This window comes from Pongo abelii, chromosome 5, assembly GCF_028885655.2.
Source record: "Pongo abelii isolate AG06213 chromosome 5, NHGRI_mPonAbe1-v2.0_pri, whole genome shotgun sequence".
NCBI lineage: Eukaryota > Metazoa > Chordata > Mammalia > Primates > Hominidae > Pongo > Pongo abelii.
The window spans coordinates 119697560-119721164 of NC_071990.2; the positions used below are offsets into that span (position 1 = coordinate 119697560).

At 37.6% G+C, this 23605-nt stretch overlaps 1 protein-coding gene, 1 long non-coding RNA gene and 1 pseudogene across 7 annotated transcripts in view; 1 reads left to right on the forward strand and 2 right to left on the reverse strand.

Annotated features, from left to right (window-relative positions):
• The window catches only part of LOC129060236 (uncharacterized), a 38577-nt gene extending 25573 nt beyond the window's left edge, over positions 1-13004 (forward strand). The window contains exons 3-6 of the long non-coding RNA XR_010140332.1: positions 6580-6854; positions 9989-10056; positions 12103-12200; positions 12761-13004. This is a non-coding gene — a long non-coding RNA (uncharacterized LOC129060236). The remainder of the gene's footprint in view (positions 1-6579; positions 6855-9988; positions 10057-12102; positions 12201-12760) is intronic.
• On the reverse strand, positions 6834-12392 carry LOC129060233 (ATP-dependent RNA helicase DDX24-like; annotated as a pseudogene).
• Positions 13005-15472: 2468 nt separating the features above from the next.
• Positions 15473-23605, reverse strand: part of CEP85L (centrosomal protein 85 like) — a 224191-nt gene continuing 216058 nt past the window's right edge. For all 6 annotated transcript variants that reach the window (XM_054558783.2, XM_054558784.2, XM_054558787.2 and 3 more), the window contains one exon: positions 15473-20069. In XM_054558783.2, coding sequence (XP_054414758.2) covers positions 19906-20069 — 164 coding nt within the window. In that variant the 3' untranslated portion in view covers positions 15473-19905. The remainder of the gene's footprint in view (positions 20070-23605) is intronic.

The following is a 23605-nucleotide window of genomic DNA, read 5'->3' on the forward strand; positions in this document are numbered from 1 at the left end:
CTCTGTTCAGTTTGTTTGTTTGTTTTATTGGATAGATTTGCTTACAGGTTCTTTACTGCCTAGTCGCTGACTCCTTTTTGGCTCTAGGTAGCACCTTAAGCCTATGTTTGCCTCAGCTCTAGTAAACAATCAGAGAGCTGCCTTTCCTGAATGAGGGAGGTCCCCCAAAAAATATTCTGGCAGTGTGGGAAGGCTGGCTAGCAGTTCATGCCCAGGGGCCTGTGGGACAAACTTCCTACAGCACAGTGCTGCTGAATAACCATAGAAATGTGGCATCTTCTTTGGCTGAGTTACAGAGCAGAGTTTCCAGGGCCGGAAATGGGAGGCCTGCCTACCCACTTTGTCTCTGCTTGTCCTCAAGGATATTTCTTCCTTCAGGCATTCATGATGCTTTTCGTCAGTTAAGGTAGGGACAGTCTCCTGCCAGGGAACCAAAGATGGTGGAGAAGCTGGTTGTACACCTCAATTTCACTTTTTTTACTATAGAAAAAGTGAGTTTGGGGGACATTTTTCACACACTTGGTTACAGGGAGAAAGTAGGGAGGGGCATCATGAATGTGGAAGTCTAATTCTCTTACTGTCCACTCAGAGTTATTTTCACCTTTCTGTGGCCCTAGGGAGTATCTCAAGTTCATATTTGAGTTCTGGGATATTTCTGGTAACAATCTTGGTGCTGTATACTTAGTTTGGGTTTTCTGTTATGGGGGGTGGGGGAGGTGAAGCCAGCTGCTTCTATGACACCATTTTGATTTTGGAATTGGAAGTCACTTATTCCTTCTACTTAACTCTATTTTCATACCCATTAACCAACCTCTTTTGATTCCCCTGTCCCGCCTACACTTCCTAGCCTCCAGTAACCATATTCTACTCTCTACCTTCATGAGATCAACTATCTCAGCAACCATATATGAGAGAGAACATAGGGTATTTGTTTTTCTTTGCCTGGCTTATTTCACTCAACAGAATGTCCTCCAGGTCTATCCATGTTGCTGCAAATGACAGAATCTCATTTTTTATGGCTAAATAATCTTCCATTATGCATGTATACCATATTTTCTCTATCCATTCATCCATGGATGGACACTTAGAAATGCAGAATCTTGTCCACTATTCACAGTAGCCAAGTTATGGAATCAACCTAACAAGCTCCTGGTGGTGCAGATACTGATGATTCCTGGGCCATATTTTGAGTAGCAAGTATTTAAAATACAATAGTACCTGAATGCCTCTAAGTCAGAATAAAAGAAAAAAATAATAAAATACAATAGTAGGCTGTAGAGTTCAGATCTGTGATTTTCAAAGTAGGGTTCACAGTCAGACATAGGCAGTGAGGATCCTTTTATGGGGCAAATAAAGTATAACTTAATATACTTTGATTTTCATATACTAATAAATGCTGCTTAGTAGCAGGAGTTCCTACTGAGAAGATCTGATTATCTTGCAGTGCTTGGTAATTACGTAAAATGTGCTCATTCATTCAACAACTACTATTAAGCATTGCCTGTATGCAAGGCACTGACGTCATCACTGGGAGAACATCTGAACAAAACAAACAAAAACTCCCTGCTGTCAGAGAGATTACATTTTAGCAGAGAAAAATATAATAAGATATGCATGTAGTTGGAATTCCTATATGTTTAGGAAAATATCCTTTTTTTTTTTTTTTTTTTTTTTTGAGACAGAGTCTTACTTCATCACCCAGCCTGGAGTGCAGAGGCACAATCTTGGCTCACTGCAACTTCTGCCTCCTGAGTTCAAGCCAGCCTCTCAAGTAACTGGAATTACAGGAGCATACCACTATGCTCGGCTAATTTTTTGTATTTTTAGTATAGACATGGTTTCACCATGTTGGCCAGGCTGGTCTCAAATTCCTGGACTCAAGTGATCTGCCTGCCTCAGCCACCCAAAGTGCTGAGAATTACAGGTGTAAGCCACCACAACCAGCTCTTTTGTGATATTCTTTCTAAACATCTAGATCTGTATGAAGAAAGAATACAGAGGAAATAACAAATACTAGTTAATATATTAATGATAGAAAGTATTACCTCATCAAGATGTAGAGAGCTCTTGCACATGCATTGCCTAAGTATCAGATATAGAAGCTGAAAAAAATGTGATATATAGTACAAAACTATCCAGTCAATAATGAGCAAAACATAAAGGAGGCATGCTTCCAACATATTGAAAATAAAATGTATCAAGTAAATGTATCTTTTCTAAATATTTTTATTTAGAAAATAAAATCATGCTGCTAATAAAGACATACCTAACACTAGGTAATTTATTTAAAAAAAAAAAGAGGTTTAATGGACTCACAGTTCCACATGACTGGGGGGACCTCACAAGCATGGCGGAATGCAAAGGAGGAGAAAGGCATGTCTTACATAATGGCTGGCAAAAGAGAGAGCATGTGCAGGGGAACTGCCCATTTCAAAACCATTAGATCTCATGAGAATTATTCACTATCATGAGAACAGTATAGGAAAAACTTGCCCCCCATGATTCAATTACCTCCCACCTGGTCCCTCCCATGACACATGGGGATTATTAAGTGACATTCAGGTGGATGACACAGAGCCAAACCATATCATATCCTATTCCCATAAGCCTCAATAATGTTTAAAGTGATACAAATGCCCTATAATCTAAAGAAAAATAGAAGCACAGAAAATTTCATAAGAAAATTTTGGCCAGGCATAGTGACTTACAATTGTAATCCGAGCAATTTGGGAGGCTTAAGTGGGAGGATTGCTTGAGCCCAGGAGTTGGAAACTAGACTAGGCAACATAGGGAGACCCCCACCTCTACAAAGAAAAAAACAATTAAAAAATTAGCCAGCTTTGTGGCACGCACCTGTAGCTCCAGCTCCTCAAGATGCTGAGGTAGGAAGATTCCTTGAGCCTGGCAGGTCAAGGTTGCAGTGAGCAGGGATCATGCCACTGCACTCCAGCCTGGGGTATGGAGTGAGATTCTGTCTCAAGAAAAAAAAATTTGTAAGAAAATTTGAAATAAGCAGAAATGGTTACGGTTATTTTTAATAGAAATTATGCATTGCTTAGAGCACACTCTTCCAAGTTATTTGATGTAAGCCTTTCATCACCATTGAGCCATTTTACAACTTTTAAAAGTTGTAGGTGACTGATAGCAAAGCAAAATAATTGTCTATGCACAATTCTTGTCTATGGATATGCAATAAATTGTGTATAGTGGAGGTTCAATTAATTTCCCTTCCCCATGATAGAAAGTCAGTTTTGCAACCACTTGCAAATTCATTTCAATATTCTTGACATATAAGTGTCTTCATTCTTTGGGTTCTCTCTCGAATCAGTTGAAAAAGTTTTTCCAATTCTCTCATTTAATTAATGAGTTAAAATATTTGACATCTGTTCATTTTATATTCACAGGAGTCATGATGTTACTTTTTTTGGAAAATTATCTTTTACAGATTTATGAAACAAAACACTTCACCATTTTCAAGTTGAAAAGAAGCTTTGATTTTTACTTAAAATTGAATCTAATCATTCAACTAAATTTAAGTGAATTTACATATTCCTATTATATATTCCAAGCATAGCACTCTTGTATGAAAGCATTAATCTCTGGATAGATGGACTGACAGCTCAAGGTCATTAAATACACTGTTTTTCCATAGTGTCCCCAGTTTTGATAACTTCTGGCTGGAAAGTTGTTCCAGGCTAGCTGTTTCAGGGCTAGGGAAATCTGGGATAAAGTCATAGAGAATGTGAATTCATTTGACTTGCTTTGTAAATTAAAAGTCAAGATTGACAGTAATGTAATTTTAAAAATAATTGATTGATGACAACTCAATAGCTATTATACCTGAATAATAATTTTACAATTTACATGTCACAAATAAGTGAAGAAAAAGAAATACACCCTCCAGCCCAATTCTTCACATTTGAAAAAATAGACTTCATTAAAATTAGAAACTTCTAAGAAAGACACTATTAAGATAATGAAAAGATAGGCCATAAACTTGGAGAAAATATTTCGGAAATGTATATCTGATAAAGCACTTGTATTTGGAATATATAAAGAACCCTAAAAACTCAAAAATATGAAAATAAACAATCCAACTAAAAAATGCAGAAAAGATCCAAACAGACATCTCACCAAAGAAGATATACAGAAGGCAAATATGCATACAAAAAGAAGTTCAACATCATGTCTATAGAGAATTACAAATTCAAACAACAATAAAATATCACTACACACCTGTTAGAATGGGTAAAATCAAAACCAAATGCTGACAAGCATGTGAAATGATAGTAGGTCTCACTCACTGCTTGTGGTGTAAAATGGTTCTGCAATTTGGAAGATAGGTTTGCAGTTATCCAGAACCTCAAATTATGTCTATAAATATTTCATATGTAATATTCAATTCTCGATAAAAAATTTCCAGGTATATGAAGAAACAAAAGGTTATAAACAAAAGTTTATTAAAATGAAGAGAAACAACAGACAGTAGAAACAGACAAGTTGGGTGTACAGATGGTGGGTTTTTAAATATTCATGCTTAATATGCTCAAGAAATAAATGAAAAAATTGTAAATGTTAGTAGAAAACTGAAAAGTTTAAGGAAAAAACAAATGGAAATTCTAGAACGGAAAAATACAATTGATATTAAGAAGTCAGTGGATAGATTTTACAGATATAGTTAAATAAAGAAATAGTGAACTGTAAGACACATCAGAAGAGAATATTCAGAATGAAGAAGAGCAATAAATAGCAAAAAACATAAGAGACATAGAGATAAGAATCGAAGGTACAAGTAATTGGAGTCTGATGTGCTTGGCTCTGTGTCCCCACCCAAATCCCATGTCGAATTGTAATTCCCATGTGATGAAGGAGGAGCCTAGTGGGAGGTAACTGAATCATGGGGGCAGACTTCCTCCTTGCTGTTCTCATGATGCAGCTCTCATGAGATCTGGTTGTTTAAAAGTGCACATCACTTCCCCCTTTACTCTCTCTCTCCTGCTCTACCATGTGAAGAAGTTGCTTGCTTACCCTTTACTCTTCTGCCGTGATTGTATGTTTCCTGAGGCCTCTCCAACCATGCTTCCTCTACAGTCTGCAAAACTTTGAGTCAATTATGCCTCTTTTCTTCATAAATTGCCCTGTCTCAGGTAGTTCTTTATATCAGTGTGAGAATGGACTAATACAGAGTCATAGAAGAAGAGGAGAGTGAAAAAAAAAAAAAACAAGAAGAGGAGATTGAGAAAAAAATAAGAAGAGGAGAGTGAGAAAAAAATAAAGAAATAATTTCTTGAACCCGGGAGGCAGAGGTTGCAGTGAGCCAAGATCAGGCCACTGAACTCCAGCCTGGGCGACAGAGCGAGACTCCATCTCCAAAATAAAAAATAAAATAAAAAACAATGGCTGAGAATTTTCCAAAACTAATGAAAGACATTAACCCACAGAATCAAAGAGCTATATTCAATCTAAGAAGGAATAAAATACAAACAGTAACACTTCTAAGTGCATTTTTTTGCTAAAAAAATCAAAAAACAAAAAAACAGAAAATATATTTTTTTAAAAAGTCAGAAGGGACCTCAACAAAATACTAGCAAACCAAAGTCAGCAGCTAATGAAAAGGATTATACACTATGACTAAGTGGGATTTGTTCCTGGAGGGTGTTCAAAATACAAAAATCAAACAATGTAATATACCATACTAATAGAATGAAGATAAAAATCTCACATGTTCATCTCAACTGATGGAAATTAAGCACTCAACAAAATTAAATACCCCTTACTGATATAAATTACTCAACATAATAAAGGCAACACAGTAGATATTACTTGTATTCGTTCATGTTTTATACAGTCAGTGTTTATTTGTATACCAATTTCATTTTTCACTGTTCCTCTTGCTTCTCAAACTTCCTTTCTGGATTTAATTTTTTTCTTCCTGGAATTCATCCTTGAGAATTCCTTTAGTAAGGCCCATTGATGTTAAGCTCTTTCCAAGTTTTGTTTTTATGAAAAATACATTATGCTCTCATTTGTGAATAACTTACATGATTCTATGTTGAATTATTTTGTCTCAGCATTTAGAAGATACCATTCTACTGTCTTCCATCTTTTGTTATTGCTATTGAGAATTCTGCTGGTCTAATTGCTTCTTTGAAGTTACTCTCTTTGACTGTCTACCTCCTTTAAGTACCTTTTAAACTTTCAGATTCTGAGTTTTACTAAATGTATCCAGATGGCATTAAAAAATTTTTTTCTGCCTTGGGTTTCATTGCATTTCATGAATCTCCAAATTCATGCCCTTCTCTCTCCTTAAAAATTTACCAATCCTGAACAATTGCTCAAATAAATATAATCTCTAAATATTTCCTATTTCCCATTTTATCAATTCTCTCCTTTTGAAAACTCCAATTAATTTTTTTATTAAACCTTCTCATTATATCTGCCATGTTTCTAAAACTCCTTTCCTAGATAATTTCTTCTTGACTATATTCTAGTTCACTACTTCTCTCTTCACTTGTATCTAATATGCTATTTAACTGTTACATTGATTTTTTTTCTGACCATAATTTTTAATTTAGGAAGTCTGGTTGAACATAAAGGAAGCCTATACACTGGAATAAATATGAAGCTGCTGCATATAATTCTTATTCCAAAATAAGGCCTAATCAGCATTAGGCTGAGATCTTCATTGGTGGCATTAAGAAGTTCAACCACTTGAGTGGACATAAATCTCCAAGGTGGAATGGACCTGGTAATGGACTGGATGACGTGCTGGACTTTAGGAATATCCACAAATCTGCATGAGGTCTCTCCTGCTACAGGCCGTTGGTGTGGAAGAGAAGATTTTTCTAATTGAGGTTGATTATGGAATGAAATTAAAGGGTGGGAAGGAAAGGTTTTCACATATGATTAGAGAACAGAGATACCACTGTGTGGTCACCAACAAACTTTGTCCCCTCCTTCCTCTCCCTCTCTCTCCTACTTTTTTCTCTTCCTCCTCCTTGTTTGGAGAAGCAGTTCAAAGCAGATTCACCACTTCTTGGGGCAGACATGAGCATAGCCATCTTACCCAATTGAGTTGGATACTTGCAGTTCAGGTCATATTTAAATCATGGTTGGGAAAACAAATAGTGTGGCTCCTTCTAGTAGGAACTTCACCTGCTTTTGTCTTCGACACTCTTTTTCTTGATCAGCTTTTCCTCCTTTATATATCTCTTTTTACAATTTGTTCAATCTCTGTTCAATTTCCAGAACAGACACCACACCCTCAATCCAAGAACTGTGCAGATATGCCTGGAAGTTCGAATACTCAGCTTTCTTTGTAAAGCAAAATGGATTTGCTCCTTGACCACATTCATGCACTTTATTTCTAGAGGGCTCTGTAAATCTTATTAAAGTTGATCTTGTCCTCAGGCCTAATCAGCATTAGGCTGAGGTCTTCATTGGTGGCACAAGCAGTTCAACCACTTGAACGGACATAAATCTCCAAGGTGCAATGAACCTGGTAATGGATGGCATGCTGGACTTTAGGAGTATCCAGATCCTAAGCTGCCACATCTGTTCCCAAGAGAACAGTCTTCCATACAGGCAAGCCACTCCAGGTATCTGACCCTCTGCTTGTGGTGCATGCGAGTATGTAGAGTCAGCAGCATTTAGGACTTTGAGGAGCCTAGAAAGGTGTGTGATGTAAGAGATGCTGTTGGCAAATACTAAGGTGAGGCCTGGATACTGCATCAGGAAGTAGTACAGGTAGAAGTCTTTCTCATCAGTCTCATAATGGATCTTGGTATCTGTCAGCAACTCCATTGTGACTTCATTGCTTGTGGGGGTCAATGACCTTGGACTTGCCCCTCGTGCCAATCTTCTGCATGAGAAGGTCGAGTTTGGCAGTTTTGTCCATCTTCTTGGTGTGCTTCTTATAAAGGATTCATGCAGCAGCTTGATGTACCAGCATCACTGTGGCACAAAAATCCAAGTGTCTGTCTCTTTGGGTTGTACTGGGAGTCATGAACATCTCTAGCAACTGTGAGAGCTCAGCAAAGTAGCCTTTCTCAATCATCCAGTCAGCCCCATTTACCACCAGGCACCTGAACTGCTGAAGGCTGCTCAAATGAAGGTGATTTTCTTTAACCAGCTCCCACAGTCAGGTTGAACTGCTGATCACAATATCAGGCTGACACCTAAGCATCCTCTGCTATTTGTGCATGAATACGCCACTGAACAAAATAGCAGTTTTAATTCCCATAAACTTGGCTGCAGCATCAAAGGGTTATTAGACCTGGATGGCCAGCTCTTAAGTGGGAATCAGAACCAGTCCAAGCAGGTGATGTTTTAGATGTCCTTTACAGGTAGCAACTTTGCCATTCAACTCTTGTTTTGACATTCCAGTTTGCTCTTTATCAAGCCTTTCCTCTTTGTCCTCATGCCTTGTTAAGGGAAGAAAGTTCTTTACCAGCATCATCATCATAGAAGAACAGCACCTGGTTTGAGGGGGAAGCTCTGGTCTTTGCTCTGGCTTTGTTGGGTGGTACTCTAGCCTTACCTCAGCTTCACAGGGGAGTATTTCACTCTCGATTCTAGTCTCATCAGGCAACATTCCAGACTCAGTTCCAGCCTCGCTTAGTGATCCAGTCTCAGCTCTGGACTCAGTTCTGGGCTCTCCAGGTGGTATTTAGTGTTACTTGGAGTTAGGGCAAGCTTACTCCTCCAGCACTGCCAATACTGCCTGAATCACTGGAATGACAAAGACAAGGGTTTTCCCATATCCTGTCTCAGCATCCCCAAGGATGTCTAGTTTGTCACCGATGACAGGTGTCGAAGTCAGAGCTTCTTAGACTGGTGTAGGTGCAGAGAAACCTAGAAAATCTGCTGCTTGGAGAATGGCTTGGACATAAAAGGTCCTTCAAGCTGATACATTCACCTTCTAGTCAGGCATCAATGTCTTTGCTTTTTGGGGCACCTTTGGGACAGTGCCATGGGGAGGCTTAATTTTTTCCCTTTTTCTTCTCTTTTGGAACAATCTGGGCCAGGCTTTCTGATGCCATCTCCTCTCCTCTGGGTCAGGACAAATCATACCATCTCCGATTTGGCTCTGGTTCAGCATCTTTGACTTCAAACTCTTTCTGGACACTAATTCCTTCAGTTTCCACATCTTTACTTTTCTTCAACTTGATCATTTTCTTTGAGGAGCTACACTTTACTTCCTCCTCTTCTCAAACAGCTGGTGCCTTTTTCTTCTTGGATGCCTCCTTTGAGAAGAGACTGGAGGAATTCTTGGCAGAGGGGACCAACCAGTAATCTCAGTTCCTCAAAGCATACCACATCAGCCATCTGTCCACTTACAAATAAATTTGGGTCTACCTTCACTTGCTTCCATTTCCCCACAACCTTGATTCCTTTCATCTGAAACTTCCAATAGTTTGATGGTTTTGACCTTGATTTTGTCTCCTTCAACTTCATGGTTGCATTTGGAGATGGTTATCACAGCTCCTTCAGATGCTGGCTGCCTCCTCCACTGAGTTTTAATTATCATATTTTTCACTTCTAAAAATTTTTATTCCTTTTCAAATTTATTTTTAGTTCAAACTTTTCATTAAATTATGATACATAGACAGGCCAGGCACGGTGGCTCATGCCTGTAATCCTAGCATTTTGGGAGGCTGAAATGGGTGGATTGTCTGAGCTCAGAAGTTTGAGACCAGCCTGGGCAACATGGCAAAACCCCATCTCTACTAAAAATACAAAAAATTAGCCAGTTGTGGTGGCACACGCCTGTAGTCTCAGCTATTCTGGATGCTGAGGTATGAGAATCGCTTGAACCCCAGAGGCGGAGGTTGCAGTGAGCCGAGATCACATCACTGTACTCCAGCCTGGGGAACAGAGCAAAACTCTGACTCAAAAAAAAATTATGACATATAGAAAAGTGCACACATTATGAATATAGCTTGATGAATTTTCACTAAGTGAACACATCTATGTTAAACTCACACAGATCAAGAAATGGAACATTCCCAGAAATCCAGAAGTTATCTTGTGCTCTTTCTACTCTTCCATCTCATGGTAAGTTTTACATGGTTCAGAACTTTATATACATCTAATCATACAGTAATTCCTATTTTATAATCTACATCTGATAATTCCGCTATTTGAAATACTTAGGATCTAACTTAAGTCATTTGTTCATTCTATTGACTTTTTAAAAAATTTTGGATTTTGAGCTCATGTATAGAGGGAGTTCTGTGAGGAATCATTCCAGGAAAGATCAGTCTTGTTTCATCCAAGATTCCCAGGAAGTTACCAACTCAGAATTCTTTAAGTCAACTTCTGGCCTCAGGATTTCTAGGGCCCAAACACAGCAAGTTCAAACTCCACTCTACATGAATGTAAGATTATGGTTGCAAATTCTCAAGGGGACATTTTTCATCTTGAGCTGAGTCCTTGAAAACCAAATAAGCTTTTAATTTCCTTTGACTAAGGAGTAGATTTTCTATCTCTTCCTTTCATTGAAAATGTGATCATTTGAGAATCTTGGTTTTATGTAAATGTTTTAGTTCCAACTCCCTACCTTACATGAACCAAAGCCTTGTCACTTGTCCTCTATTTAACTTAAAATTAAAGGTGTTTCTGCTTAACCACAAGATATAATTTAGCAGCACCAATGATAATATAAACTGTTATCATGAGCTTCCTAATATGATGAATGAGAAATATACATTACTAATGTAGCATTTTTGCTACAAATGTTTAACCTGAATCTAATAATGAGAAAACAGACAAATCCAGATCATGGCACAACCTCTAATACATTGACAAATGGCAATGTTAAAAAAGTTCAGAAATTCTCTGCAAAGACTTAATGTTGTTTTTCTTCTTAAAGTTCAGATTTGAGAAATAATTTGTTTAGGATGTGGTGTGGAAGGATAAAACAATGGCCCTCCCAAAGATGTTCACATCCTAATCCCTGAAACCTGTGAGTACATTAAATTACATGGCAAGGAGGCATTGAGATTGCAGATAGAATTAAAGTTACTAATTAGCTGACCTTGAAATATGGAGATTATCCTGGATTATCTGAGTGGGCCCAAGGTCATCACAAGGGTTCTTAAAAGGGAAAGAGAAGCAGAAGAGACCCAAAGAAATGATATTGTGAGAGGAACCCAGCCTGATATTGCTGGCTTAGAAGACCAAAGAATGGAGTCATGAACCAAAGAATGTGATCACCTCAAAAGCTGGAAAAAAACCAAAAAACAGATTCTATCTAAAGACTCCCTGCCAACACCTTGATTTTAGCTCAGTGTGACTTATTTTGGACTTCTGACCTCTAGACCTGTAAGATAATATATTGTTTTAAGCTAATACATTTTTGATAATGTTACAGAAGCAATAGGAAATTGCTAAAAATTAGATGTGAGGGAGAAGAAATCACCAAAAGGATTCTTGGAATGGAGGTGCAACTCACAGAAATGGTGAAGCCCTGTGATGAAGCCTTCCCAATGAGGTTTGGGAAGGAGGAAATGAATTTAATTTTGAGCACAAACCTGGGATAAGAGGCAGTCTCATGAGGGGCACAAAGCAGCCTCTTTCTTATTACAGCTCTGCCTCTTTCAGGCTGTTCCAACTTGGACAAGATACATAAACCCCGTGTCTCAATCTCTTTGCCTGAAGTTGGGATAATAATAGCACCCTGATAATAATAATGCCCTACTTCATAGGGTATTATATACAGGAATAAATGGGATAATTTATGCAAGGTCTTTTTACTTGGCATGTGCTCAAATGTTGGTTAATAATGATGATGATTATGATGATATAGAAGACACACTTCCTATGCAGTGTTTTAGTCACGACAGGCCACTAAACATCCATGTTTCATGACTATATGGTCAGTATAGGAATGAAGAATGTAAATTACCTTGCTTCGTTGTTTATGAGGGTTGTCAACTGTACTATTTAAAATATTCTAGACTTGTGCGAATATATGCAGATGCAACTGTATTCATTTTGAAAAGTAATTCTGCCTTTATTTTGATTAGTTTCTTTGGGCGTAACTTGTTACTTGCTTTCTGCGCCCCACCCCCCACCCGCCTTTTGTTTTTGTTTTTTGAGATGGGGTCTTGTGATGTTGCCCAGGCTAATCTTGAACTCCTTGGCCCAAGTGACCCTTCCACCTTCCACCTCAGCCTCCCAAGTAGCTGAGATTACAGGTATGTGCCACCATGCCCAGCCGCATTCATTTTTATTTTATTTTAATTTATTTATTTAGAGACAGTGTCTCACTCTGTTGTCCAGGCTGGAGTGCAGTGGCGTGATCTCGGCTCATTGCAACCTCCACCTCCTGGCTCAAGCGATTCTCCTGCCTCAGCCTCCCAAGTAGCTGAGATTACAGGCATGTGCCACCATGCCCAGCTGCATTCACTTCTATTTTAATTTTCTTTATTTAGAGACGGTGTGTCACTCTGTCACCCAGGCTGGAGTGCAGTGGCGTGATCTCGGCTCACTGCAACCTCCACCTCCTGGCTCAAGTGATTCTCCTGCCTCAGCCTCCCAAGTAGCTGGGATTACAGGCACCAGCCACCATGCCTGGCTAATTTTTTCTATTTTTGGTAGAGACAGGGTTTCACCATGTTGGCCAGGCTGGTCTCAAACTCCTGACCTCAGGTGATCCACCTGCCCTGCCCTCCCAAAGTGCTGGGATTACAGGCGTGAGCCACCATGCCCAGCCATGTATTGATTTTTAGAATTGATATTTTGTCTCTCTTTTAAGCCAGACTTTGGATTTGCTTTTACAAAATCTACGCAGCTGGCCTAAAGCCCAGCGAGAATGTTATCCTCTGGGAGCACTGGAGCTGGGAAACAACTGTGTCCAATCCTGTGGCCTGGACCTACAGAAGGGTAGAAAGCGTACAGCTGCAGGAGATACTAAAATGCAACTTGCTTAAGTAGGACTTATTATCACTATACCCTCTTTCCATTAAAAGCTCCATGTCCTTCTAGGGCTGTGCTTAAAAGACTACGTTTTCTCCTTGAAAATAGAGCTCCTCCATCCTGGGGTAAAGGGCAGATATGTACACATTTCTGGAAGTGAGTTTATCCTAGTTGCTAATTAAACACAAAGTCTGACAAGGTGCTTGTCCTAAAAGAGCTCAAAGTCTTGTGGAAGACTGGCACTCAAACAATTAACAAACAATGATATAAAAAGTTTGTTTCAAGAAAAATGAGACCAAGTGCTTCACTTTAACTGGGGAGACCCATGGAACAAGGGTGGCAGCATGACAAAGGGCAGTCCTCCAGAGGGAAGTGTAAACCAAAGTCCTCTGGTAAATGGGAGGTCTGTTTTCCAATTCCTATCCACTGCTTTGTTATGTATTAAACTTACTCCATTTTCCAAAAAGTATATAGAATAAAGTGACTCTCAATCAGTTAGAACCCAAGGTTGTAAAAGAATGCTATTTTTCAACTCTGGATGGAAAGATCTTACTGACGAACCTCTGGGCTGTTTCCGGTTTGGGATTATTTTGAATAACCTGCCATGAACATTCATCTGTATGTCTTTGTCAACATGTTTTTATTCATCTCAAATAAACATCTAAAAGTAGAATTTCCTGGTCAAGGGCACGTGTACGTTTAGTTTAAAACTTTTATTAGCAGGTACTCAATAGAGATGAAGTGAGACTTTAAAAACATGTTGGCTAAAATGAAAAGATTTTTTTTTGTGATCACATCAGATATCCGCCAAGGATAGCAATTTTACTTAAATTTTTTAAAAAAACTTTTACCATAATTTCCCAAACTGGAATCTCCTCTAAATCAAGGAGAATGTCTTAACTGACATGTGAGAGCTATTCATTTGTAAACTGTTGCTCTACTGGATCCACTCTGCCATGTTGTGCCATTACTAACATCCTATTTCATATCTCTTTTTAACTGAGTCCTCTGCTCTTCGACATAGAATGATTGTTTGGTTGAGGAAACTTGTCATAAAAGAAGTTCAAACTATTGGCAAAATCCTGGGATGTACCCTATCAAAAGCTTTTTGTTGACCACCTCCCTCCCCCATCAAAAAACTTTTTTCCAGATCAAAAATAATCCTTTCATTCTGAAGGAGAAACTTCTTTACTGGTCACCTTAGTAATATTCTAGGATTTTATCCGTCCTGCTCTTATTTCTAAGATATTTGCTTGCAACCTAAGTAGCCTGTGATGCAGGATCTCCAAAGTGTTTCTTTCCCTGTTAACTTTAATGAGTTAACTCATTAAAGACTCCGACAGAGCAATGCCAAATTATCTAAACTGGTAACAAATACCGCTAATCCAAACATTAACCAACTACCTGTAGAAATTGAGGCTATAGGCTGGGCGTGGTGGCTCATGCCTGTAATCCCAGCACTTTGGGAGGCTGAGGCAGGTGGATCACGAGGTCAGGAGTTTGAGACCAGCCTGGCCAACATAGTGAAACCCCATCTCTACTAAAAATACAAAAATTAGCCGGGCATGGTGACACGCACCTGTAGTCCCAGCTACTCGGGAGGCTGACGCAGGAGAATCACTTGAACCTGGGAGGCGGAGGTTGTGGTGAGCCGAGACTGCACCACTGCACTCCAGCCTGGGCGACAGAGCAAGACTCCGTCACAAAAAAAAAATAATAAAAAAAAGAAAAAAATTGAGGTTATAACCCATATATGTTAGAACAAGGACTTCGGATGCCATCCGCAGGGCACTTTTGAGACTAGACTGGCAAACCACCAAAGCTGAGATGTCAGGGCCCCTGTAGGCTTTATTTGCATATGTCTTAGTACATTTTTAACCTTTGATTAGAGGGTGGAAAATAAAAGATTTAACTTGCCAACCGAAACTTTCAGCAACATAGAATACTGAAGTCAGATTCTGTCTGTTGGAAAACTAGAAAGAAGACTCCTGGTTTAAATAGGGATTTTAGAAAGAAAGGAGACACTGTGCTATTAACTGAAATGGACACAGGCATGATTTCCTATGTTACGGTAACTGCCATCAGAAAATCTCAGTACCCTTTATGAGAAGGCCCTGAGAAAAAGCTTTTTTGTAATTGGAAAGAAATTATAAGATAGAAGGCAGAAGTCTCCATGTTTTAGTCAAAGATTCTCTTGTGCATTTATACAAAGCTTTAACCTAAAAGTCAAGAGAGCATATTCTTGTCATTGAGGATTCAGAATAGAGAGTCTGAAAGTACAAATACATTCTTATATTAACATTAGGCTCTTAGAAGACATAAATCTTTTTATAAAAAATTTATTTCTCTGTAAATACAAATTCCAACATCAACAAACAATAGTCCAGTGGAAAAATACTAGCCATTAACATTGAAAACTTTTTTCCTAATTTAATAAATAGAACTTTGGCATTCAAAATTCTAGCTGTAAACCCTATTAAAAAAACAGAACAACAACAACAAAAAAAACCCCTTTACAAAAAAAGAGGCAAGAATGATAGATCACAAGGCATAAGCCAACCAGTGGCTTCACATTCTTTTTTTTTTTTTTTAACAATAACTGTATTTCAATTAAGTCATGAACACTGTATTTACACATGAGGTATTCTGGGTGGTTCAAAAACTGAACCCAGTTTACAAAACCACCAGTCATAGTGACTGATTATACACTGTGCTGTGCTTTTTAATGTAACCACCTAGCACCTTACTACTTGTCATCACAACAATGCGAAGTTTTATGTTTACGTATTTATTTATACATATATGTACATATACATACACATCAATGAATACAATCTAAAGGAGTTTCCAGCACACTACATAGGGAAGGCTGGGCTCCAAAGACATCTATCTGATAATTCCTCTCATGTTTACTAAGGTATCCACCTAGTAATAAAAAACGGCTCCTTGCTTTTAAAAAAAAAAAAAAAATCCTTGATCAAGTTTATATACAGAAGAACAAGGTGCAATAATCATCAACATTCTTAGAACTCATGTAAAATAGAAATAAATGCTTACTGCAGGCAAAAAGGCACAAAAGGTTCTGTGTACAGCTGCAATAGTGTTATTAGACTTGTTGATTTAAAACTATATTCTTATATTTAGCACTTTTTTAAATAAGAAAAAAAATTAAAAATCTTTCCCATACATGATTAAATGTATGATATAATATATGGCAATATGCCACCCATGGCATTTTAGGGCAAAGTTGGAAATTTTGCTCTTTATACCAAATAGGAAATTGTTTCTGTTGTTTTGTGAACAGTGAATTGTCAAAAATGGAAACAAAATGAATTAACTTTGGCTTGGAGAATTACAGCCACTGGCAGTTTCAAATGATATAGTCTGAGTGAGCATGGTTATGAAAATTGCTTATTACCATAATTACATATCTACAATGATATAATTCCTACGTAAGAGAATGCCAATAATCCAAACTAAAGGGGTACCTAAGCTGAACTATGCTGTAAAAATATAGTCCATGTTCTTAGCTACTATGTTACTTAACTATTACTGATATTTAAAGAACATTTTCCCAATTAACTAGCTCCTTTAAAAATATCCTCTAAGAAATTAGTAATTCTTGCACTATGAAAGAATTACTTTATAAACTCCTTAGTATATCAGAAATGTATGATATTCATTTTAGCAACACTTTCCAGCCCTTGAGATTGTCTCTACAACAAGCTATTGAAAGAAGTCTAATTAGGTTTAATAAACTGTCACCACCAAAATAAATTTCACTAAAATATAATACTGTTAGCATTAAATATTGAATCCTAGGTGCCACACTTCTTTTAAAATGACCTCAGGAATATCTTACCTAGCCAGTATTTGTGATTTTTTGTTTTTATTTAATTAGAGGCCACTGAAAATTAATAGTTCAAATTAAGTCATCTTACTTTTCTGAGTTCAAGTGAAAAGATAGCTATTGTGCCTTTGATTCAGTGAATTTTATCTGTACAGGCAATTTGGGTCTTTCACTGAGTCAACTGTTACTTTATCCTTGCTGTAATGTGATTGAGGCCGAATAAGCTCAACTTTAAAACCCAAAAGAACAAAATATTAATACTGGATAAGATACTTTCTAAGCAAACAAGTGTTGGATTCACAAAAAGCACAATTAAAACGAGGTTTCATTATCTAAGGAAATTTTCAAGTAGATTCACTTTAAAATTTAGGTTAATTTTCATTTCAGGAATATATTGGTGTCATAACTTCCATGAACATCCTAGTTCAAACTGGGTGAGATGCTCTAGTGTTGCTATTTGCCCATCTTATTTGGTCTAACAGTAAAATCTGTTTTCAATGTGATACAGAAGAGGATATTCTAATACAAGAGGGTGTCCTGGGAAAGGAAAATTTTCTGAAAAATAAAAATCAAAAAGTAAATACTGACAAACAAGATAGAATAGAATACTATTAGTTTCAATTCCCCCACAAAATCCCTCCAAGTCTATCTACTGTTTATGTAGGCCCCTTTACAAACTCCAGATTTTAAGAAGATCAATCTATAATTCAGCTAACTACTTAAACTAGCACATCTTACCTCCCTTTTTTATGGGGGGGGGTACAGATTTTGGAAACTGAAATGCATCAGCAGTAGTTTTGTTAACTTCCTACTAAGTCAGAAATTTTTTAACTTTAGAATTTTATTTTTAAGATATGTGAATTAAATTACTTTCTGTAAGTTTTAGAAAGCTAACTTACAAATAAATTATTTTATCCCCAACTAAGCCAAAAAAACAAAAATGTATAGTAGATTAAAACAAACTGTAACGTCTGCTTAAAAAAAAAAAAAAAAAAAACCATAAAATCCCAAAACATACACTAAAAATCTAAGAGAGATATTTAGGTAAGAATCTACTGGTCCAATTAGTGATTGTTTGCCAATTTGTTCTATTATTTTAGGAAGCCTTTATTTCCAAAATCATGGGGGAGGGTGGTTGGGATTCTATTCAAAGAGAATGTAAAAAATGTTTGCTGCACTTGTGGCTGATCTATTTTAGACGTTATTATCTGCTTTACCATAAAGGACCAAGGCAGAATTCTTTGCATCACATTTTTGGTGGAAATTTACTATACCTTGATTATCTTCAAGCTACTAATGTTAAAAAACCAAGTGAATATAATTAGAAAGCCAAGTTCTTACCAGTGACTAAGACTCTCCTTAGGTTAAGGACTCTGCGATGCAGAAGCACTACAATGTACTTACTGATTTCTTAGTGCCCAGATTCTCAGAAGTAAGAAGAGCAGGAAGGACTCAGACATCGAGCAGAAGGAAAATCTGATTTCTTTACAGTGTATTATAGCTGATTATTCAACTATAACTATAAAATAATCTATTGAGAGCTGTATAGCCAACATTTTAAACTGTGTATCTTCCTGGGTAGTCTCCTTGAAGACCTTGTCTCACATTTTCACTGTTAAATATTTAAGAAAAATCTTTCCTAGGAGAGCCTTTATTCTAGTATATAAGAAAACAGGCATGTGCTATGCCCTTTATCTGGCAAGAAAACAGGCATGTGATATGCTCTTTTTCAAATCAATATTATCCTGCTTGAGTCACACCCTCTACCCCTCCATCTCTTATTTAGTCTTGACCTAAATGAGACTTGGTTGCATCACAAGATCAAACCAACTTACAAAGGACAAGGCTTTCGCCAAAACTAAGTATATTCAAAAGAACATAATCGATGCTGAGGGCAATAAAATGTATAATCCTTCCAAAATACCAACAGAAACATGGACAACACTCATTTGGAAGTTTAAATGACTGTATGTCTACTGCAAAATCAACTGCATTTCATAGTAATACCCTGTAATTCAGATTAAGAACTAACCTCGCCAAGTTCACATCCTGTGAAAAACTCTGTTAACGTACTTTATCTAATAAAAGGAATTAAAATACAATCTCAATTAAAAAATGTTTATGCTAATGTTGATTCAGATATAAATAGTATTGGCTTTCTCTTACAGTAGTTTCAACTTTGAAACATACAAAACTGTTAAAATGTAAATGTTGAGATTTGGATAAGTAAGCTATTGTTCCAGGGTAACTTTGTTAATCTTTCTTTTATAATAATGATCCAATGCCTTTATTAATTATATATGGCTTTGTTTACATTTATATATGCATATATATAAAACATATGAATAAAAAATTGTAAATAGTAAGGAACATGTTAAAATTAGTTCAAGTTATGTTAACCTTTCTTGTAACACATACATTACAATGCTAAGGAAAAAGAGCATCACGTCAAAATTTCACACCTCTTGGGAAATCCACAATCACTCTGGAAAAACAGCTGGCCTATCTACAGTACTAAAATCAGCTCAACCACAAAACATCCTATCAGTGCAGTAAGTGTTCAAAATATAAATGGTTTTGCCTGCTGTACTACCATTACAACACTTGCCTGCTGTTTGAACTCTTGTTCAGCCAGCCACTGAAAATCCCAAAGTACAACACAAGCTTCTATATGAAAGAAATATAAGAATAAACAGCGTGTGCCTTTCTGAGAAGCTCTGCTCTGACCCTAGAAACCCTTATAAATTTGTGAATAAAGCATGTGCACACACACACAACACACATACATGCACACACAAACACACAAAGCTATAGGATTAAAAGGAATCCTACTCCTTCATGTGAAGGGTACTCTTCACAGCTTGGTCCTACAATCAGTAGTTTGAGAATATAGACATTTTTTTTTCTTGTAGATTTTATCATATTTTCCAAAGGTGATTTGATTTTCTTTCTTTTTGCCTGATTAGATAAGCCCCTTCAAAATCTCTTCACTTCCCTTCTCCCCTTCAACAAAACAAATCCACAGGAAAAAAATCCCTAAGTGCAAGTCATGTCACTTGCAACCTTCCATTATGGCTCCATAACACAGCAGCATTTAAACAACGGGTCATTATTGCTGTGGGACTAACACTTGATCACTGAGTAATGCAGTTGTCTCCCATGTCCTGAGCATAGCGGTCTGATATTGTAGTCCTTAATTCATCAATGTCTCTTCGTAACTGGCACACATCTGACAGCTTTTTAGTGAGTGTTTCTGTGCTGTGGTCATTCTCAGTCTCTTCAGCTGAACAGTTCATTGCTGTGTAAATAAAACATACAAAGAATATCTCACATTTTTTTGAACAAAGACATTTTAGAATTTTTCACCTTAATCATCATGGAAATACAATGCTACACACTGAATACCAGTGAAGCTCAGGTTCAAGTTATGTTTAAATCATGCATCATTCAATATAAAACAGATCTTATCCACTTGGTCCTTTATAAATTTCACAAATTAAAATGAATTAAATGCACATAGTGATACACACAAATTCAGCATGTTTAATGGGTAACAATATTCCAAAAGTGAAAAAAAGCATACTCTAATGTCTCTCTTCAAGCTCAACTAGAGCACTCAGTTTTTCCCATTTGGCAAAATCTGAAGACCATTTGCGTAGTAAGAGGTGGTATCTTACGTATTTATGACTGCAAAGTGGGTTTACTGCCATGAAAATATTAATTTTCAAATACATAGTAAGTGTCACACACACACACAGAGGGAGAGCAGGGAGAGAAAATGAGAGAGACAGAGAGGGAGAGGGAGAGGGAGAGGGAGAGGAAGAGTGAAACCTGGGACCCTACAATCCCAAACAATTGAATCAGGCTGATAGCTGGTTGCCTAATGGCTGAATAACTGAGGGCCTTGAGTCAGCCAGCTTTTAGTTATTTACTTCAGTTCTTCTCTTTGTAAGCATATCTCAACATAAAATCAGGCAGAGCCAGTGATTACAAAAGAAACCTCTCCTTATACCTTCATAGTAGTTTATTGTAAGCATGAGTCAGTGAGTGACTGTTATTTTAACAAATGTTAACTCAACATCTGCCATGATATAGGAACTATGTTAGATGTTGAAGTCAGAAAAGGAACAGACACAGTGGCTTGTTCTCGATGCTTTACATACAATTTCATAAACAAATGAACACAGTGAGGTACTGTGGGTAACCTACTACTATACACAAGTTGCAGTGGCATAAACAAACAAACAACTAGTCCTAACTGGAGAGGCAACAGTTGCTTGTTCACTGGGTGGGCCAAACTGCAAAATGAAAAGTGGAGTCAGAAAGCGAAACAGTATGATAGAATTTGAGAAACCTCAAGAAAATCAGTATCTAGCTCTAAAATGGTAGAGTACAAACTGTGACAAAGGAGAGTACCAAGAAATAAGGCTATAGAGGTAGGTAGTAGCTACCTATCTTGACCACAGAGCAGTGTAAGCATTAGGAAACCAGGTTCATAGTTTAGACAGATCTGTGGGGCAACAATGTAAAATGGATTAGGGGGAGGGGGTGAGAAAGATGGTTGTCAGAGAGACCAGTATAGGTGGCGGGTTATGAAAACTTAAAGTAAGGCAACAGTGCAATGGAGATAGAAGGGCAGGAATGTTAGACATAGTGAGCAGATGACAGAACTGATAGCACTCAATCATCATCAACTTGAGTGACGGGCAGGGATTGGGCACAGGCGCCAGATGAAGGAAAAAGCAGAGTGGAGAATAAAATCTGGGTTCAAGTGACAGGTGAATGGTGGTGTTACTCACTGAGAAGAGGAACAGGTTCAGGGAGGGAAGGAAAATGTGTTCTGGTTTTGAATGTGTAGAGTCTGTGATGCATTTGAAACAGCCAATTCTAATATATATGGGAATATAATCTGGAGCCCAGAGGAGATAAATGTCTGGGTAAAGGAGATAAATGCCTAGGTGAAAGGTATGGCAGTAACAGAAAAAACAGGAGTGGATAAGATCACTCAGATAAAGTACTGAATAAAAAGAAACAAACACAAAACCAGTAACAAAAGGCTTCTGGGGATACAAATAATTAAGTGGCAGAGAAGTCCACAGAAGACAGAGACTGAGCAGTCATAAAGGCAGAAGCAGAACCTAAAGAATGATGTCATGGAAACCAAGGTAGTGCACAGTTTTCAGAAGGACAGGGTGAGTAAATGGAGCCATGAAGCGACTGGTTTTTCACAAATCAACTGGCTGGTAAAACTTTCACAATGCCAAATATAAGGTAAGGATTCTGGGGTCAAACTTTAAAGACTAGAAGGAGTATTGGGAGGTGGGGGTGGTAAGATTCGCATTAGGATAGCTCTACTACTCTATTACTGAAAAACTTAACAAATGCTACCTTATGACAGTGAAAATGTAGGAGACTCTAAAGTAATTAAAAGGGTGACCAACTCTAAAATCGTGGAGAAAGTGAGTTCCCTTTGTGTGTGAGCTTTGCTTTTTGCTCCCAAGAGATATTAAAGCACTCCATGTTCACCTGGCAAACTTCTCCTCTTCCTCCTCTAAGAGCGACACTGAACACCAAGTACTCTGTGGAATCGCCACAGCCCTTCCCACGTAGATTTAGTTGTTTTTTTCCTCTTGTGTTCCCACTGTCCTTTGTCCACATCTCAACTATAGCACCTATCAGAATGCTCTAATAATTTGGTTAATGTGTGGGCAAGGACTGTGTTCAGGTTATCTGCATTACCAGCACCTACTTAGTGTCTGGACCATAGAAGGCATCTGATAAATGTTTACTCCGTAAGTGAATATATTTAAACATTATGTGTTTTTTCCATATCCACATTTGTGTATGTGTACAAGTGTCTATGAAATGAAAGGGACATAGTTGAGCACAGATAATGTTTCATTTAACAAGTGATATACTTTGGTCAAGAGCATTATTTGATTTGCCAAAATAACTATTATGATGCAAAATGGTGGAATTTTTTGATGAAACTAGAAACAAAACCAGTATTATTAACCATAATATTAGGCAGCTACTAAATATACATGTTGGCTCATAAACCTTATTATATGGTCTTACTCCATTCCTATTTCCTTCCAAGTTCATTTCTTCTCTATTAAAAAGCAACTAACATCCTGATTTGGAATCACGTACAGAGATGAGTGTTTCTGCAAAAGTAGCACAGAAAGGAAGGGACACTAGGATTATTACTGTGGCAGCTCTCACAATTATGTGTGGAGGAAGATAGAATTGAGGCCAAGAGTGAATGGGTGTCACATTAAGCCAGCAGGTACGCATGACAAAGGCAACAGATCTGTAGGCTGTGAAAACTGGCTCATGTGAAATCAGTGGCACTCACGTGAAGCAGCTGCCATAGAACATACACTGCACTGGAAAGCAAAATATTTCTCAAATATTTTACCAGTGGACAATATGGCTGGGTCACTTAATCTATGCAACTAATACATGAAAGCAAATAGAAGGAATCATTATTTTTGGAAGAGTAAATGGGAAGTCACACCTAACTACCACTCTATTCACATATTTACAGATTCAACATAGGAAACATCACCAGGCATTCTACCAAGTGGCAGTTAACGTCAGCTATAACCCCACTCACTTCTTGCAATGAAGTAATAACAGGTATACATAAACCCACAGACTGATTCTAAGTAGGAAAAGAGATTACAAAAATAAACACAGAAAAGGCAGTCAGAAGTTCCTGATTCATGAAGACAGGTTTCTAATTGCCACAAAATAAGGACAAGTCGGGGGGAGGAGCCAAGATGGCCGAATAGGAACAGCTCCGGTCTACAGCTCCCAGCGCGAGCGACG